The sequence below is a fragment of the Haliotis cracherodii genome, unplaced genomic scaffold, assembly GCF_022045235.1.
Source record: "Haliotis cracherodii isolate W230 unplaced genomic scaffold, xgHalCrac1.p SCAF_11, whole genome shotgun sequence".
Lineage (NCBI taxonomy): Eukaryota > Metazoa > Mollusca > Gastropoda > Lepetellida > Haliotidae > Haliotis > Haliotis cracherodii.
In genome coordinates this window covers 22,569,093-22,590,097 of record NW_027266266.1, presented here as the reverse complement: position 1 = coordinate 22,590,097, position 21,005 = coordinate 22,569,093, and the positions used below count along the sequence as shown (strand labels likewise).

The following is a 21,005-nucleotide window of genomic DNA, read 5'->3' as shown; positions in this document are numbered from 1 at the left end:
TTTTTGATATAGTAGTGAATATTCACTATGAAAAAAGAGTCCCATAAAGCCTTCAGAAGAGATAGAGATAGGCACTTGGGCCGTTTTATGACATCAGAAAAAAACATCAATCTCTTGGATAAGCTAACTGCAGTAGTTTCAGAGAAAACTTGTACCCATTGCAGACACTATGCACCAAGTAAAATAACATGGATCAAGGGCCATAACTCACTTGAGTAGTTTCTGAGAAAACTTGTCCCCATTTCACGGAGAAGCACGGAGCAAGTCTCATAACTTAATGAATGACACCAATTTTCAAACTCATTTGAGATCATGACCAGTGAAATCAGTGTGTAAAATTCCATTTCTCTGACTTAAACAGTTTTTGGGGAAATTTGTCCCCTTTGAGAAGCAGACAGAAGGACGGATGAACTCCGTTCCTATATACCCTTTCGTAGCGGGGGCTAAAAGGTAAGGATCAACATATGTTAGCATAAATTTTTTATTGTAATCAAAACAACTGCTGATAACAGGTCTGTCTTATCTTAGTAATTCTGCATGGAAATATAAAGTTTGGTTCAGGTTCACTTGCTGAAGTCATAAATATTCAGAGATCTGTATCATGTTTAGATTAATGTCTGTGTTTAGAAAAAAAAATGGTTTAGGAAATGAGAAACCTTATCTAAATATCATGACTTTAGATTGACAATTGACTACCATAGGCAATCTGCTCATTTCACTTTAAACAACTTGTCCATCAGATTGTGATGGGTGCAAACGATGGAGCAGGACACACAAATAATGAATACGCAAAGGGTTTTCTTACTTTATTCTAACATTTCTAAAAGCATTCTTTTAGAATTTTTCTCAATTTGGTTTTCTGCTAACTATTGTGATGAATGAATGTCCATCTAGCATTAGCAGTCAAAGCTTACACAAATTACAAGGAGACAAAGGCTTTGTCTTACACACAACACAAAATGCAAGGTGGATAGACAAAATTCAGATAATAGGTTCCTAACCTTTGATAAGATAGTGTTTGTGCCATTGAGCATGGCTATTATTTCTTTATTTCCTGTGATCACTGAAGGTAAACACTATTATTGAAATACTAGTCCAGTGCAATATGGATTTTGAAACAATACTTTCTGCAACATTATGTCTACAGTATTTTTAGCAGTATTATTCTTTTCTCTGATAGTCCTCTTTATTGTGTATAAATGATATTGCATATAAAAGCTATGGCCCCTACAAAAAAGAAATATTTCAAACCTATGTCTCTTCAATATGAATCAATGTCTTTTTAAATTTTTTTTTATGTCAACATTTCAATACAACAAACTTCATAAATACCCATCTGCTGTGAATTATGTCACCAAATAACACCAAAATCATGTAGTGAGTGAGTGAGTGAGTTGGGTTTAACAGTATTCCAGTCATATCATGGTGTGTCAGCTTAATGTGGGAGGAAAGCCCGAAGTGATGCAGGTCTCAGACGTTTACCACTTCGGTGAAACCCACGAGCACGGGTATGGTGCTGACAAACCTAGAAACAAAATCGGAGCGAACCGGGATTCGAACCCACAACCATAGGTTTCTGACCTGCCTAAGGGACGCAACTCTGCACAGCGAATCGCGGCGCCTTAGACGACTGGGCCACCCGTGCCCTCCAAAATCATGTAAACTTCTTGCACTTTTGCATCATGCAAATTGCATCATGACATTCTTGAAGATTGTCATGATTTTAATAATTCTGCTCTATCATGCCAGTATTGAATTCAAGTCATGTACCAGATGTGAACCAAAATGAAGATCATCATTGTGACCTTGACTTTCACAGGACAAAACTAAAGCGAGAGATTTAGTTCAATGCTACAGTCAGGAAAAGATATATGGAAGATTTACAAATAGTTATTTGTACACTATACATTTAGATAACTAGTTGGATTTACAAGATTTGATAACACTGTAGCCTTTAATAAGAATTCGACCTTGACCTATATAACTGTTATCTTAACTGTGAAATATCAGTGATCTAGTACCTATTTTAATACCTAATACAACACATAAATGCAATCAAAACATATTATCCCCCCATGCAAGAGGCCAAAAACACTTCTGAAGAAATCCAACACACCCACCTCATGAATGTCCTTCAAAGAGATTGGATCCTAATAAGCAAATAGTACTGACACCTTTGTATCCAAATTACACATACATATGAAATCTTTCACCTACAGAATATACCAGTTATATTATAGAAATAAATTGCTTAGATTATATGACCTTGAGAACATCCTTGACCTGTGATATAAGTAAAGGATATGTCAGAAACGTAGATCCTGGGCCATCAAAAGATTAATTCAATGTAATATGTTTGAATAGTTTACACATCATGGCTTTAAAAATATAAAGCAAAATGCAGCACCTTGTCAGGCAAGTTCTAGACGGGTTGCTATATCAGTAAAGAAACACAGCTATGCATCAACTTACATGTTGAAATTAACCAGCTGAGATAAACCATAAAATATAGTCTTATTGGATAGCAAAACCATAGAACCCTGGAGTAAACAACAACTGCAAAATTACACTGCAATGAGAAACATTTGATGATAGTCAGCCTAACCTATGTATGTAAACATACCTGCCTCCAACACTATACAAACATGTTATCTGTAAAGTAGGGACTGGTCCTCAAGATAGGATATGCATTATGTGAGAGATTGTGTTGTTAACAACTGGTGTATGGTTAATCGATTGTCTAGAACACAAAGTTACAAATCCTCCAGCCTCAGAGGTGATGATAAGAGTGTTAATATCAGCCACCATTCATGCAATATCTTTGCAAAGTTGCTGTGCTGTTACAAAAGCTATTGAAAGGTCCTCTATGTCAGTATCATTCAGTCATAGATAATGTCACCAAGCAACAAGGTCATGTAATCTTGCTGATTATCATCGTTTATCTAAGTGAAATGGTCAAGATAATAATGACATGTTCCCAGACTTAACAGCACCTTCTGGATACATACAGAAACGTACAACAATGCACAACAAACAGGGGTATTTGTCCTAGATTAGACCATCAATCATAGTGGGAAACTTCAGTTAAACTGACTACGGACAGCTGCATTACCTGCATTTAGTTTTCCTTAGGACATCCTCTTCATGTGAGGCACACACAGCAATACCTTGAGTCTCTAATCTTCACTATATCGTATTCAAAATACTATGGATATAAAAGAAATGCTGTGTAATATGTGTGTTATTCATGTTGAAGGAACTTACCATCGCTATCTGTCTTTTCGACTTTTTCCTCTGGCTCTATCTCTTCCTTTACAGTTGTAGCCTCTGTCATTTTCTTTCGTCTTCCTTGTTTAGTCACTCTCCTTTTTTGGGTCATAGTTCTCCTTGGCTTGCTGACTGGCTTTTTTTCCTCAGTCTCCTTTGCTTCTTCTTTAGCAATGTCTTCATCTGCAATTGTCTCAACACTTGGTGCCAACACTTTTTTCTTCCGTCTCTTTGCAGTCAGCCTCCGCTTAATCTTACGTCTTGTCTTTTTCACCTTTCTTGGATTTCCCTTGACATTAGCTTTGGCATCTGTTTCTGCAGCAGTTGCTTGTACTTCAGGTACATTTTCAGATGTCTCTGAAGTTGTAGTACTTTTGGCTATATTTCTCCTTTGTATCGTCACAATTAAAGTCTTTCTATGCTTAGAAGTAGACTTTTTCATTCTTGGAGTGCCTTCAGCTTCCTTTGGAACAGATGAGTCCAGAGAACGTATTGTTGCTCTTTTCCTGGGTTTCACAGGTTTCTTTCTCTTCCCTTTTCCTTTTGAAACTTTGGTACTTGGAGTAACATCTTCCTTGTCCTTCTCCCCTTCCTTTTCAGCTTGTCTCCTATCAGTTTTCTTCTCCTCAAGGTCTTTCCTCAATGTTGTTATGATTAATGATAACCTTTCATTGCTCGTGTTGGTGTCAGAGGTACTCTCACCATCACGATCTTCAGGAACATCTGACACAATCACAAGCTTTCCTTCATATAGAGGGTTCTTGTCATCTTCGTTATCAGTCCAGGGGGCATTTCTAGGCCAGGTTGGCCCCTCTGGCTCCTGGAATATCTCCTCAAAGTATGTGTTTTCCTCATCACATGAGTATATCAAAGTTGCATCGCTATCGTCAGAATCTTCTGTATGTGCTCGTCTCAAATTCAACCTTCCCACCTCAACCCTTTCTTGCGAAACTTGTCCACATGTTTCAAATTGTGATTTTATGCAGTGTTCCGTAGCTTCATTGTTACTAGGGTTAGTAGAGTTGTTGGCACTTGATTCAGATGAATGATATTCACTAACAACAGATGTTGTGGACTCTGACAGAGCCTCAGTTTGTTGCAAATCTTGCTCAGACAAATTAGTTGGTGCATCAGAACCAACCGGTTGGATTTTGGTCAACTGACTGGGCTCACCTATTACCCAGTAGTCAGAGTTGTTTACTGTTTCTAGCACTGGTGGTTCATCATCATAATGCATAACATCAAGATCTGAGACAACCCTAGCCATTTGACCCTGAGTCATTAGCTTTTGGCACACATCATTGTTTATCATATCTGGTGATAATGCTTTGTCGTTAATGAGAGTACCATCTGAAAACATGGGTGCTTCCTGAACAATAGGGTTACTGTTCAACGTTTGAACTTCTTCTGGCTCAGTCAATGAATGACTGTCAGATGCATCAATAATGTCACTGGTTGGGCGATCAGAAACTTCAGCAGTTGCTGCTGTAGCTTGTTTATTTGTATCAGCAATATTATCTGAATGTTCATGCTTGTTTTGCATAGTTTGTGTACTACCAGATAAATGAATATCCACAGTGTAGCCATCATTAGGTGTATTGTCATTATGTGTCTCTGGTGGGAAAGCAGATGGAATTGTTGGAAGGAACATAGGAAATGATGGGACTTTTGGAACTGGCATCTGAACAAAACTATTTGGCTCAGTTCCTTTCGGCCTGATAGGCCTTGGCTTAGATGCCAACTTAGATTCTTTTGTCGTTGGCATAGGGGCAGACTGCCTGGCCAAATCTGTGTTTTGGGAAGTTAGTAAGATAGGCTGGATCACAGAGCTTACATCTGGTATGGGATACACTGGAATTGAGGAAGTCACTATGACTGGATAAGAATTTGATACTAGTCCAGCAGAAAAGAAATCTTGAACACCACTAGATGTAGGAGTAATGGTATCATGTCTAGATTGCCCAGTATTAGGAATAATGGCTGTCGAACTTGCAGTGTTTGTAACAATAGTTTCTGATGTAATACTTTGTGACTGTGAAGAGGTTGCCAAGGAAGTTTGACCACTCATTTGCATCTCTTTCTGTTCATCAGTCTTGGTGTTTGGTTTGAGATCAGAATCAGATTCACTGAAATAGATATGAGCACCACTTTCCACAGATGAAATAATGCACACTGGTGACAAATCATCATCAGTCCTGGAACTGGATAGATCAATGGCCACATCACTTCTTAAGTCAACAGCCATAGCATCTTTATTAGATTTATCAGTAAGGCACTGAGAATTACTTTCTCTTTCCCCATTATTCAGATTAGTTTCTGGGTTTTCCAATGATGTGGCAGATGCATTTTCTCGATCGACTTTAACCTTGGTAGCTTCAGTGTCCACATTGCCTTCTGAACTAGGCAATCTAAAATGCATGTCCTGCTTTTTCAGGAACCCGTGGCAAATATCAGTCAGTGAATGAGGGGATTTCACAGCATTGTTAACCAATGTGCCTGATGCACTGTTTGCCTCATGGTCATAAAGAACAGGTTCTCTTTCCTGACTACTCAAAGGAACACTTTGCTGAGAACTCAATTCCTCTTTCTCACATACACTTTCTCTTGGGCTTCCAATTTCGTGACTCCTGTCATCATTGTTCACCAACATTACATTGTCATTTGAGTCCTTAGAAACAGAGCACTGTTGTTCCAAGGAACTGGATGTGTCTTTTGCCATTCCATCTGAAATCTGTAGATTACAATCTACGCTTCTGGTTTCAAACAAAGTTTCTTTATCATTGTCTGCAGATATAGTCCCTGAATTGTCAACAGGAACTGTGCTGTCAATAACATCATTGTCTGTTACCTCTGCTTTGTCCAGTGACACAAGTTTTATTTTATCAGGAAAATAATCATCTTTCTCTTCAAGAGAACACTCCTTCTTGTCCATTGGAGAATCATCATCAGGTTGCAAAGAAGAATCAACTTCATTATCTATTATATCTTTCAATTCACTCTCTTGGTGCATATCACTTACATCCCCCTCAACTTCACCAATCTCAATCGATGACCCCTTCTCTTCCAGTCCATCTGCTGATTTGCTCATCAAATCTGAAATATCCTTAGCACTATCAACAACAGATTTGCGCTCAGTTTCTGGAACTAGTGTTGGCACAGAAGACAGTTCAGGTTCTGTAGGGACAACTGGTTCTTCAACAAGCCAGCTATCAGATGGACCTGAAGAATCACCCACAGACTGATCATGATCCTCAGGGTTATGAAAGTCAGTAGCATCTCCAGATGAATCAGCAGCACATTTATCAATGACACACTCACAACTTACTTCATTGCCTTTATGATCAGTGTTTTGAGTATCAATATGTTCTTCATCAGCAGCAATCTCCTTTCCTATATTGCTCTCAGCATGTATGTCAGAATGACAACTATGTTCAGAGTCAGAACCTACTGATGCATCATCAGTAATCATATCCTCTCTCACATCACTTCTCACAATCATGTTGTCATCCAAACCTGACATGGGACTAATGATATCAGTAGTATCTGATGAGGATGCTGAAAACTTACTTATAAGCACAGGAACATCTTCTGATGATCTTAACATATCAGTATTATGCATATCTAAGTGTGTGTTTAAGAAGGGCCCAGGCTTTCTGCCAGAACCACCAAAGTTAGCACCTTTCAGTTTTGTCCTCAGCTTATCCAGGTCAAACATTTGCATGTGTTTGGGCATGGGTCCTGTTGGTTTGGGGTGAAATGTCTTGGATGGATTTATCACTCTCCCTGAATGTTTAAAAGGCATCTTGGTCATGGAGGCATTATTGCTGTATGCAGATTGTAATGGACGGGAAAGTGACATAACCTTTGGGTCAACTAAGAGTGATGAACTCGTTATGCTATCTCTTGTGTCAAGGATGTTTTCTGAATTCAAAAATTCACTATTATTATTTTTATGATTAGAATGGTCTTTTTTTAGCTTGTTTTTTTTCTTATCAATCATGCCCTTAGAATTCATTGAAAGTATTAACTTTAATGATTTTTTCTTCTGTATTTTGTCTTCTTTTTTCTGGTTGTCAGTTTTTTTCTTATGCTGCTTGTGCAGCATACTGCGCCAGTTTCCCTTTAAACAGAGTCCATTGTGTTTCAGTTTCATTCTGATGAGTTTTTCTGTCAATTTCTCAAGCATAACTACAGGTCTTTTGTGTAGTATGTCTTTTAGGTGAGGAATGCTCTCACAGTAGGCAAGAGTTGACATTGGTATTGGCTTTAAAGTACCTGGAGAACTGTGTTTCAGAATCTTTACTTTGGGAAGATTATTTGATGATACTGACACAGAGTAAGTTTGAGCAATATTTGGTAAGGACTTTGGGAGTTCAGTTGAACTTGACAATGAAGATAATGAGGAACTTGTTGATGCTGCTGTTGAAACGGCAGTGGAAGAGGATGAGGTTGAAGATTTGGATATAGTCCCTGATGAAGAAACAGGTGGTCTAGTTGGCACATTAGCAGCATGAAGCTTCACATTAAGTGAAGATTCCTGCTTTGAACTTTCACCACCTCTAGAACCGTTGTCATCTGGCCTTGATGAAGGATTTGCACCTAAGAACTTGTGTGAACTCAATGATGAAGATATATGCTTTGTTGATGACACAGTGCTTGCTGAATGTTTATTATGTGATGAAGATGTATATGAAGATGATGATGAAACTGTGGAAGCAGCAGTGCTGTCATCTGCAATCTTTTCAACTAGTTTAGAAGGAAACGGGCGACTCCCACCTCTGTCTCTACCCTTCCTTTTCCTATGTCTTGGAGCCATAGGAATAGAAGGTTGTATTGCAGCTCCAAAACTTTGACTATAGGTGCCCTGGTATGGACTCCTAGGGTAACTATGCCACTTGAAATCATGTGATCTCTGGTCTGTGTGCCTGTGTCGGTAGTTATCTGAGTATCTTGAGAAACCTTGAGCTGTGGATCTTCCATTTGGCTCCCTTGTTCTATCTGTGTTTGGGAGATACAATCCTTGTGATGGCCTCCAGTAATTGTTCCTGTGCACACTCCTGTTCCACTCACTGTTGTCATGCATCCTTTGTCAAAATTACGTGTTACCATCCACCTCCTCAACACGGGCATCCTGAGCTAGCCTGATGGACATTGCGTAGAACCTGAAAGTAAACCAAAGTAAGGCCTTTTAATTTTTGTTACTTGGTTTATGGACTGCTTTCAAAAACAGAGTTAGTGGGAATACAAAATGACTGTCCTGATTATTTCATCATCTAGCACTGATGTGAATGGTTCATGTCAAAATCAAAATAAACATCAAAGTGTTTATCTTTGGAAGTTATGAACTATTATACATATAACTGTAAATAGCCGTTTGAATCCCAGATACATCAATTTGTGCAAGTACTTCTTACCCTCCAGACAGAGAAGGATGCTTATAACCTTTAATGTTCATTTGTTCCATGTTGTGCAATATATAGGCTTTAAGTGCATGTCACTCCAGTTGTATCCAAGATATCTGAAGTCAAACTAAAGCAAATTCACTGAGAAGTTCAGTGGTTTCATCCACTGGGCTTGTAATACCAAACATTAAATGATGGTACTTGTGGTTACCCTGCTTGTTACTCAGAATTAAGGGGATAAAACAAGCACTGGCCAGCTCGGCACCAACATGTGTCTTAGTGTGGTATCCATCTTAAAACTGGGCATTGAATCTCAGTGGGCTACCAAAATGGAAAATAGCACAAGTCCAGACGAGTTCAAGCATCCGCGCACAAACTTGCATGCACATCACAAAATAATCTTGAACACGACCTTAAACCCCACTTTCACTTCACCTCATCTGTAATCAAATCAATCATTGAAGGACACATCCCCAAAATGGCCATTCAGATTCCATTATGGGATAAAATATTTTGCCATAAAAAATTGTAACTTACCCATCATCCCTTGGTATATTTCAATAATCAGCAACAAACAGTATTGGGTGAACAATCAAAATGAAGAATACTGGTTCTTTTTCAATGTAGCCATTGACATAAAATATGCTTCTTAACATTATCCAGGATATACTTATTGTATAATCTATTTAAACAATCTTGCAGTTGATGTATTTCAAAATTCATAAAGCATTTCAGTTCCTTTGCCTAGTAGGTATTTAGTAAAATCTAATGACATCATTTAAGCTTATGTGTCATTGAATAATAACGATGTAATAATTAAATATTGATGAAAACATACCATAAAGGTAAAGTAATGTATGTGAGAAATATATGACATACATTAAAAATACAATACTATAATATCCACCAGTGTCTAATGATTCATTTGTGCTGTGATCAAATGTAATTACCAGTACTGGAATATTGTTTTCAGGAAATTTTCGGAAACAGTATTCTCTGATGAATATCTAATAATGAATAAACCATTGCTTATTATCATTGCTAATCTGCACGAACACATACATCACATGTACAAAAATGTAAAATATCTGAAAAATGGCATCTCTGCCTTAACATTTGATTCAGAAACATTATTCTGATAAAAATAACCTTTTATTGAAAATCAGAATAAATATGTATCTCAATTTTGTTCAATTCATAACTAAAACATTTTATACATTAACATATTATACATAGAATATGTGAATAAGAATTATTGAACTACCAACAGTGTTACATGTTTTACTTTGCACAGACATAAAATATGTTTAGAATTTCTGTACCATTGTCAACATGCAAGTAATAATTCTCACACAATGTGTCAGGGTATTGCTGGTCACTAGATGCATTTGATCTGAAACAGCTATGGTCCTATAATTCCAATAACTTTGTATTAAGTGCTGTGGTATTTTAAAGTGAAGAGTGAGTAAGTGAATACGGTTTTATGCCACTTTTCGCAATATTCCATCAATATATTGGTTGGGGACACCAGAAATGAGCTACACACATTGTACATTGAGGAATCAAACCCAGTGTGATGAGTAAACGCTTATATATCCAGTCAGCTACCCCATCACCCTTTAAATGACAAGGGTTTTCAATATCAATTGACAATCTTTTTCATTTTTCCTGCCCTCAACGTGTCATTTAAGATAATAGTTCTGAAGATTCCAAACAAAATTCAAAATGTGGTCTAAAAAATGAAATTCAAACAGACCCCATTTTGGAGTTTTATCCTGGTTCATGGCATTATCCTACAGTTGTAGGGTAGGTAGGTATTTGGCAGAGAGTTAGGCAACAAATTGACAGACGATCGACATAACACCATGCCATTTGAAAGCTCATTTAGATGATGAGCCTGGTGTACTAAACTTGGCAGGGTTGAATATTGATCAATTAAGCAGGATGTATTCAACAATAAGTTTTCATGGAATATTCAATTTATTTTTTTGCATATATCTATTGATCAAAAAGGATGTCCCCACATAATGACATGATTGTTTGGAAAGCAAATCATAATCAAGAAAGTCATTGTTTACAATTACAAAAGGTAGGAGTGGTTCATCCATATATATATATATACTTATTTGTTTTATGTGAATATTCAATATTTTCAGTGATGTTATGGATGTTTATGAGTGATTAATATACAAACTTTACTTGCCAGTTTTCCATCTCCCGAGAAACACACAACAGACATCATCCTTGCTTTTGAATGCACTTCTCATTCACAATTAACAGTTTTATACAATCTCCAACCACCTTCAGCCAAGCCCTTATCAACACATGAAACTGATGTTGTTATTCATTGGCTGACATGTGCAAGGCAACCTGGTAACCTGTCAATCAAAGAAATGTTATTTTAACAACTTGTGCCATACATCCTGCCAGCAAGGCCAGAAAAGATGTTTGCTGCAGACGTGTTAATGATAGACATTTTAACTTTGTTCAGTCATTGTAACTTAGTAACTCAAGGATGGTCAGTCATCTAACACGGTGCAATTTACTTTACAGAATAATGTCCTTTAGGCATGCCAGAATCTTATGATCATGGGGCTGTAGCTCAGATGCACCTCATAATGATTCCTGGTTTGTCGGGGCATGGGTGGAGCAGTCGTAAAAGCTGCAATTTGCTTTACGGAGTTGCATCCCTTGGGCATGCCAGAAACCTATGATTGTGGGTTCGAAACCCTGTTTGCCTCAGCTATGTTTCTAGCTTTGTCAACATTATGCCTGTGTTTGTGGGTTTCACCAAAGTGGTAAACATCTAAGATCTGAATCACTTCAGGTTTTCCTTCCACGTACATTAAGCTGACATGCCGTGATACAAGTGGAAAACGGTCAAAAGCACCTTAAAACCAAGTCACTCACTACCATGGTTTGTTAGCCCATGACTGTGTGTTATGAAGGTCAGTAGTTAACTGAGAGTTATGTGAGCTTACAGACAACAAAGTGGGTTTGAAATACTTTGTAGGATACCGTTTTAGTCTCTGGTTAAGGAGAATTTAAGTTCAGGAATAACACCATATATATTTCACATTACTGAATGACAACAGATTTCACATTTCACACAATATTACATTTCATCAAAGCTGACCCTAAGTATTGCAATGAAAGTGAGACAAGATTTCGCTTTGAAAGACACAATATTACATTTCCACAACACTGATATTAAGAAATATGGCACTGAATAACACAAGATTTCATACTGAATGACATAATATTTCACTTTAACAAAATGAAGGATCAAACCAACATAGAAGAAGCCATTCTCTACAAACAAAATATGAAATACAGTCACTGATACAATTAATTGCTCTCAAAACTTAACTATCTTATAAAGATAACAAAAAAACTCCACCAGTTATTGTATCCTATGTCTTTTGTTCTCACTATTCAATCTTCAGTCACTGACAACAATGGTCTTTCTATCTCGGTGAAATACACTCAATGTCCTAAATATATCTTGGTGAAATACACTCCATGTCCTAAATAATCTCCAGAACAACAGAGACACAAGAAAAAGTCACAGGATCACTGATACGTAGAAACCATTATATATTTAGTATCAGATGTCTGACTGGTAGATGGTATCATTTCCCAGAGATGGATTGTTTTACACTGGAATACCTAAACATTCATGCTTGATCAATCAGATAAATATTACTTCACATTGGGGGAGCATACACATTGCTACAGAAAATACCTTTGCTCCATTCAAGCAAACATTTAAAAATATTGTCCATAGCTGTGACAAAAACAAAAATGATTATAGTGTCAAATAATATATACCCATCCTATCAAGTTTTCATCCAAATTATCCAAAATGCAACTGTTTATACGTTAAATTTTTTTAGCAAAAGGTCTGAAACAAATAAATTGTATCTGACACTTAAGTGTACCTACCTCAAAATTCGAAAACAGATATGGAATCATGAACATGTTGGATATGGTTTCTATCTGGACTGCATATTTCTGTCAGATATATAGTCCCACTCAAGTTTCTTGTGCAATTCTAGGTCTTATCACCCTAACTGCGCTCACATTATCTCAGATAATATATGACCTGGTACACATGATAATTCTGAGTTGTAAGTGTTCAAGGGTCAATAGCTGATAAAACTCCCTCAGAGATCTTTGAAAAGGGCATGACCTAATTTCTTGAAAATACAATACAGAAAGCTATATAAATGCTGTTGCATTACTGTTACACGTCTTACATGTATTTTGTGTCTTCTCCTTGAATATGTTTTGTGTTCTGTACAAATGAAAAGCAGAACAGAGAATTTCAATGATACGAACATGATATAATTTCAACAGTAAAAATGAAATGAGGTAAAATGTTTCATGCAAATACTGTATTTTACCCACAAGGAGAATCAAACCCATGGTGCGAGCAATGAACACGTTTACTAACTTTGAGAATTGCTAAATTGCACTAGATTCATATCATTCATTTGTTTGTTCATTTGTTTGTAAGTGGTTTAATGTTGCTTTGAACAATATTCCATGCGCATGGTTTGTCAGCTTGATGATGGAGAAAGCATGAAGTGATGCAAGTCCTAGACGTTTAACACTTTGGTAAAACCCACAAGCACGGAAATGGAGTTGACAAACCCAGAACAATTATCAGGACGAACCTGGAATCAAAACCACAATCATAGGTTTCTGGCATGACCAAGGCAAGCAACTCTGCCCCTGAATTGCAATGTCATGGATGACTGGATCACCCATGCCCCACCAGATTCAGAAGGGGCACTAAAGCATATGTTGACGTATGAGTTAACATTTGATGACATGTTTTAAGCTAAAATAACAATTAATTAACTATTTTTGTTTACGCTGATCTGAAGAGTAACTGTTTTCATGCGAGCTTGAAATACGAAACTGAAACAAAAGGAGACAAAGGAAACATTTCCAAAATCATAACAAATCTCCATTTTAGGATTCACTATCAAACCACTATCAAATAGTGATGATACCAGGTGTTTGTGAAAAGGTGAGCTACCATCACAAACTCATGCAAAGGCAAGTCAGTTGTTCATATTCCATTCAACTGCCCCCGTAGTCTAGTGGTAGAGCATCCGCCCGGAGAACGGAAGATCATGGGTTTGATCCCCTGGTGTGTTATACAAGCAGACATATTAAACGATAGTACTTGTTGTTACCCTGTTTGGCACTTGGCATTAAGGGGCTAAAACAAGGACTGGTCGGCTTAGAGTCAGTGTACTGCGTCTGAGTGGGGTATTCATGTTAAACTGCTGCATGGTATCTCAGTGAGCTAGCACTTCTGTGGGCTGGCATCTCTGCCTGTCTGCCTGTCTGTCTGTCTGTCTCACACACGCACACGTCGCGATATAAGTGCAATAATCTTGGACGCGACGTTGAACCCTATTTCACCTCACCTCATATTTAAGTCAACTTGTTGACATTGCAGACAGTCAATGTAGCAATATGTAGCAAAAAGTAAACAAGAAAAATCTTCACGAGTTTACTTTTACCACAGTATATAAAACAACCATTTCTCAACCTCAAAATCTTGTCCAGGTTTCGTAAATGTGGAATGACAACAGTGAATTATTCATTTGTCATTTCTTTCAGTAAATGACAGGAGCAGGAATTGATTTGGAGAATGTCCCTTATGAACCTTGATGGTTATAAGAATTTTGTTAGCTACAACTAACATTTCTTTGAAAGAATTTGAATTCAACTTGCCTTTGAATTCAAAATATGGTACAGTTTTAATGAAACAGTAAACATTTTATTCAACTTTTTTGTGGAAAAGTTGCAAGATTGTACATTATTGTAGTGTGTTGTTGGCTTCAGTCAATCATTTATCAAAGTAAATCAGTTCTTGTTGGTATGTATCTTTAGACATGAAAATTGAAATGATTTTTTTATCAAAGCCTACTGTCTTTATTAGTAAGTTTGTCATTGTCAATCAGCACTTCTGAGCTTAAAGGTCTTGCAAGAAGCACATTTAAAACACAATTAGTCAGATTAAAAAAAAACAATTTCACAAAAACCCTTTCAAAATACTTGCTATTTATCAAAGTATATTACAGTGCCTTTCATTGAATTATCCATTTGAATTATTAATGAGATGGTTATACAACAGCTTTTTCATAACATCATTTCACTCTCTGTCCAAAGTTCTGTTACCACATGGAAGATGACACCTGTGCTGAATTATGAATGATGTTATGACGTGTGAAGAAAACATTGTAATGTAATTATACAGTACAATTCATCAGGTACTCTTCTATCAAAGACTAATATCATCTGATGCAGGTATCTGACAACATGGTTGTGGAACATAAGCTAGGTAAAAGAAATTGCTAATAACGTCACAATGAATCATGCTTGGTAATGTGTTACCTTGGTAACCAAATTATGACTATAATTCTCCGGCAAATAACGTGATTCAGTTAATGCACTGACTCTTTGCCATTCACGATTGCAATAATATAGCATTGAAAGCATTTCCACATGTACTACAGAAACTATGTCCATCAGCAGAATTAAGTAATGATTAATTTTTCGGAGAAAAAGTGGGCAAATAAGTTCCTATTCAAGATTGCCAGAGAATGATACAGTGATATCATGGTGTTTGGGGAAGAAATTGTGAAAGACATATATCTGAAAGAAAAGAGAAAAACTCCTCAAAAAGCACCCTCAGTTACACAATCATGATTTTCCATCAGGGAACATTTTTCCAAATGCCAGACATTTAGTTTGTTGTTTAATGCTGCACTCTGCAAAATTCCAGCTATTTGATGGTGGTCTGTAAATAATCAAGTCTGGACCAAGCAATCCAGTGATGGACATCATGAGCATTGATCTACGCAATTGGGATACAATGACATGCATCAACCAAGTCAGCGAGCCGTAATTTACCTCTTACAACAAGCATTGTCGCCTTTTCCGGCAAACATGGGTTGCTGAAGGCCTATTCTACCCCGGATCTTCATGGGTCACCTGGCATGTTGAGCTACATCCACATACAATGGAAGGAAGGTTATGACATCATTCTGACAGTGATGCTGTTCATTTCAGAGTCAACATATCATGATAATAGCTGTTATTTATTGAACGGTAAAAAACACTGAAATGTTGATTTTGTTGGATGGACATCTTGCATACATACAAACCCCTCCAGCCCCAAATATCATAAACTAATGTTTTCGAACTGGTCCTGTAAGCTGATTCAGTCATTGGAAAAAACCCTGGCTGCCATACAGTGATACCAGCAGTTTCATATACACATAATTCTTTATGATTATATTTACATGTTCAATTAGCATCACCGTTGACTAGGCCAAAGAGTGTGTTACCTACTAACCCTCAATTGTCATGAGCACTTATGTCTCATATTACATGTACCAACATGTAATTGGTTATGGTTCTGGTTACGGCAAAATGGGTTCTGTGACAATATTAATTACAATTATCAACGGTAAAGAAAAGAAATAGCTTTCTTTCTACCTCAAAGGTACAAGACCGGATATTCTTTCATATGCATATGTTGATATTATTTAATTTCATAGCCAATATTAATATGCAAGTACTCTATAGAAGGAAAGCATACACTTTTAGAAATGATGTTTCCATGGCGATACTTTTCATAAAACATAGAACTGTTTGGTCATACAAAGTCCAGAACATATATGCTGATACCCACAGTATGTAAACCACTCATGTACCAAATTTCATTACATTCTGAGCAAGAACAAGAATGATTAATGGGCATAAATACTTTTTCAGCATAGCTGCCATGGCATGGTGACCATTACTGAAAATCAGATTTAAGACTTTTGAAAAAATTTGGGTGCCATCATTGGAGGGAACAGGCATGTGAAGTTTCAGTGGCAATTAGTGCAGTTATTTAGGAGGAGAAGATGTTTGAAACTGACATCAGAAGATGCTTGACAGACACAGGACAAAGAATTAAGCCGCAACATGAGCTGAACTTGACTTTCACTCAGGAGAGCTGAACATTGACATCAATGCAAACTTGTACATAATTGGCAATGAGATGAGGTGAGGTGAAATTGGGTTTAACGTCGCGTCGAAGATTATTGCACTTATATTGCAACATGCATGCACGTGTGTGTACTAGTTCGGACTGATGCGGATATATAGTGCTAGCTCACTGAGATACCATGCCACAGTTTAAAATGAATACCCCACTAAGACACAGTATACTGACTCCGAGCCTACCAGTCCTTGTTTTAGCCCCTTAATGGCAACGCCAGACAGGGGAACAACAAGTACCATATTTTAATGTCTTTTGGTATGATGCGACCATTGATCAAACCCCGGGCCTTCCGCTCACCGGGCGGATGCTCTACCACTAGACCACGGAGGCGGTCTAAGGGGCAATGAGCAACAGTCAACATTACCAAATGGAATTATTTACTTGCTAGGTTCTTTCAGCAAAACCATAAATCTATTCAATTAGGCAAAAACAGTCTGCAATCATTACCATATCTAGCAAAGATCAAGGGTACTCATATGTGATTTATATAGGATTTGTAAATCTGCAAGTTATAAGAGGAACATGAAAAACAATTGTCACAAATTGCATGTCAAGTAGACCGAAAAGTTATATATTGATTAATTCCCCATCTTTTGGTTCATAATAAAATCATTTGATTAAGTAACATACATCCTTCATGGCAGTTGAATAATTAATTGACGTATCTCCATCTCCAAAGACAAACGAAACTTGACTCTAGTGTATTCAAGAGAGTATCATGGTTACAGAAATATATCTTAGTGTAAATTCTTCTTTCTTAATTATTTATCCCTTTAGCTATCAAGCATTCAAATTTGGACTTCACTTTGGTTAAAATAAATTTAACGTTTCTGCTAAAAGATATATGAATGCTTTAACTAGCAAAAACACATTTGCATGTGTTCTTTCTTTCCTTGTCATCCCGTTAACTAGAACTGTTTAAGCATAAGCATTAAATTATCAATGAACCCCTTTAAGAACAGACCATTATTGTGGGAAGAGAGTTTTGCTCGAGACTGAAAATGTAAGTTTTATCATTCCTTTAAGACATAAATTTTTAGAAAACTAAACAACCCGGTGGGGGGGGGTTCAGGGTGTGTGTCGGTTTTCACGGTGCATGTGTTTCTTTTTCTGGGGATGGGAGGGATGTGTACACCTGTGCGTGGGTGGGTTGGGTGTGGGGAGCATGTGTGTGTGGGGAGGGGGGGGGGGGGAAAGAGACTTCTAGTATGCCCTGTAAACAAAACTATTTTCAAGAACAATTGCTTTGTGTTGTTTGTAAAGGTACCCAATATCAAATGGTCAGTCCCTTAGTCTCGAGCAAGCATACTACATGCAGTTCCAAATGAATTTCATCAATCAGCAACCAGTTGCTGACACTACCGAGGTATTTATCTAGACCTGCTCAGAGGCAGATCTTCAGCCCCATGTCTGCAGCAATTGCCAGTAGCAATTCCCATTTGGGAATGACAACATTCATATTTTATGTAAATATAGTTGTACCAAATATTTTTCTTGGTCAAAGTGACTTGTATTATACTGATAACAGAACCAAAAAAGAGGAAAAGGTTAAATTTTACATTGTTGTGTTGAATGCAATGTTACTACCCAACGTTAAAATACCTCTGAAAATATGAAAATAAGAACTTAAAATGAAATAACAATTGTGAACAAAATATCAATTTCTTCCCAATTTTCCTTCAAAGCACACTAGGTATTGAATCCTAGCCATATCTCTGCTATCAGAAAGGTTCCAAACAAAAGTGCAGAGGTTTCAGACAACAATAGCATATGGTGAGATTCCCACCACACAATATCCCCTCATCAAATGGCCAGTTCGCACATAGACAATTTCAATGTTTATCTGAGTAAGGAAGTGCTACTTGCTGTCTTCTCACTGGCTGCAAGAATCACCTTATAACCACACAATTTACCACAATCCATTATCCATAAGTAGATTTTTAATCATGTTTAATAATCTATACCATGTTATCAAATATTCATTCACCTAATGGCTGTGTTTCATATGCCATGTTGTTCTTCATGGAACATTAAGGCTGGAATCACAAAAGCTGGATGTGAATAATTCAAGATAAGCATTTGCAGACACTTTATACTCAGTATATGGTATTGACACTTCACAAACATATCTATACTGTAAGCTGTCACCAAGACTGATTGTTGTTGTTTAAGCTACTTTTACGAAGTGATGACGATATGTATATGGTATTGACACTTCACAAACACATCTATACTGTAAGCTGTCACCAAGACTGATTGTTGTTGTTTAAGCTACTTTTACGAGGTGATGACGATATGTATATGGTATTGACACTTCACAAGCATATCTATACTGTAAGCTGTCACCAAGACTGAATGTTGTTGTTTAAGCTACTTTTACGAGGTGATGACGATATGTATATGGTATTGACACTTCACAAACACATCTATACTGTAAGCTGTCACCAAGACTGATTGTTGTTGTTTAAGCTACTTTTACGAAGTGATGACAATATGTATATGGTATTGACACTTCACAAGCATATCTATACTGTAAGCTGTCACCAAGACTGAATGTTGTTGTTTAAGCTACTTTTACGAGGTGATGACGATATATATTTAGTATTGACACTTCACAAGCATATCTATACTGTAAGCTGTCACCAAGACTGAATGTTGTTGTTTAAGCTACTTTTACGAGGTAGGGACGATATGTATATGGTATTGACACTTCACAAGCATATCTATACTGTAAGCTGTCACCAAGACTGATTGTTGTTGTTTAAGCTACTTTTACGAAGTGATGACGATATGTATATGGTATTGACACTTCACAAGCATATCTATACTGTAAGCTGTCACCAAGACTGAATGTTGTTGTTTAAGCTACTTTTACGAGGTGATGACGATATGTATATGGTATTGACACTTCACAAACACATCTATACTGTAAGCTGTCACCAAGACTGAATGTTGTTGTTTAAGCTACTTTTACGAGGTGATGACGATATGTATATGGTATTGACACTTCACAAGCATATCTATACTGTAAGCTGTCACCAAGACTGATTGTTGTTGTTTAAGCTACTTTTACGAAGTGATGACGATATGTATATGGTATTGACACTTCACAAGCATATCTATACTGTAAGCTGTCACCAAGACTGAATGTTGTTGTTTAAGCTACTTTTACGAGGTGATGACGATATGTATATGGTATTGACACTTCACAAACACATCTATACTGTAAGCTGTCACCAAGACTGATTGTTGTTGTTTAAGCTACTTTTACGAAGTGATGACGATATGTATATGGTATTGACACTTCACAAACACATCTATACTGTAAGCTGTCACCAAGACTGATTGTTGTTGTTTAAGCTACTTTTACGAAGTGATGACGATATGTATATGGTATTGACACTTCACAAACACATCTATACTGTAAGCTGTCACCAAGACTGAATGTTGTTGTTTAAGCTACTTTTACGAGGTGATGACGATATGTATATGGTATTGACACTTCACAAGCATATCTATACTGTAAGCTGTCACCAAGACTGAATGTTGTTGTTTAAGCTACTTTTACGAGGTGATGACGATATGTATATGGTATTGACACTTCACAAGCATATCTATACTGTAAGCTGTCACCAAGACTGAATGTTGTTGTTTAAGCTACTTTTACGAGGTGATGACGATATGTATATGGTATTGACACTTCACAAACACATCTATACTGTAAGCTGTCACCAAGACTGAATGTTGTTGTTTAAGCTACTTTTACGAGGTGATGACGATATGTATATGGTATTGACACTTCACAAACATATCTATACTGTAAGCTGTCACCAAGACTGATTGTTGTTGTTTAAGCTACTTTTACGAAGTGATGACGATATGTATATGGTATTGACACTTCACAAGCATATCTATACTGTAAGCTGTCACCAAGACTGAATGTTGTTGTTTAAGCTACTTTTACGAGGTGATGACGATATGTATATGGTATTGACACTTCACAAACACATCTATACTGTAAGCTGTCACCAAGACTGATTGTTGTTGTTTAAGCTACTTTTACGAAGTGATGACGATATGTATATGGTATTGACACTTCACAAGCATATCTATACTGTAAGCTGTCACCAAGACTGAATGTTGTTGTTTAAGCTACTTTTACGAGGTGATGACGATATGTATATGGTATTGACACTTCACAAGCATATCTATACTGTAAGCTGTCACCAAGACTGAATGTTGTTGTTTAAGCTACTTTT

General features: G+C 37.0%; 1 protein-coding gene across 5 annotated transcripts in view; it reads right to left on the bottom strand.

Moving 5' to 3' along the window:
* The window catches only part of LOC139456335 (platelet binding protein GspB-like), a 174,786-nt gene that overhangs the window by 53,616 nt on the left and 100,165 nt on the right, over window positions 1-21,005 (bottom strand). For all 5 annotated transcript variants that reach the window (XM_071237978.1, XM_071237980.1, XM_071237977.1 and 2 more), the window contains one exon: window positions 3,265-8,429. In XM_071237978.1, coding sequence (XP_071094079.1) covers window positions 3,265-8,350 — 5,086 coding nt within the window. In that variant the 5' untranslated portion in view covers window positions 8,351-8,429. The remainder of the gene's footprint in view (window positions 1-3,264; window positions 8,430-21,005) is intronic.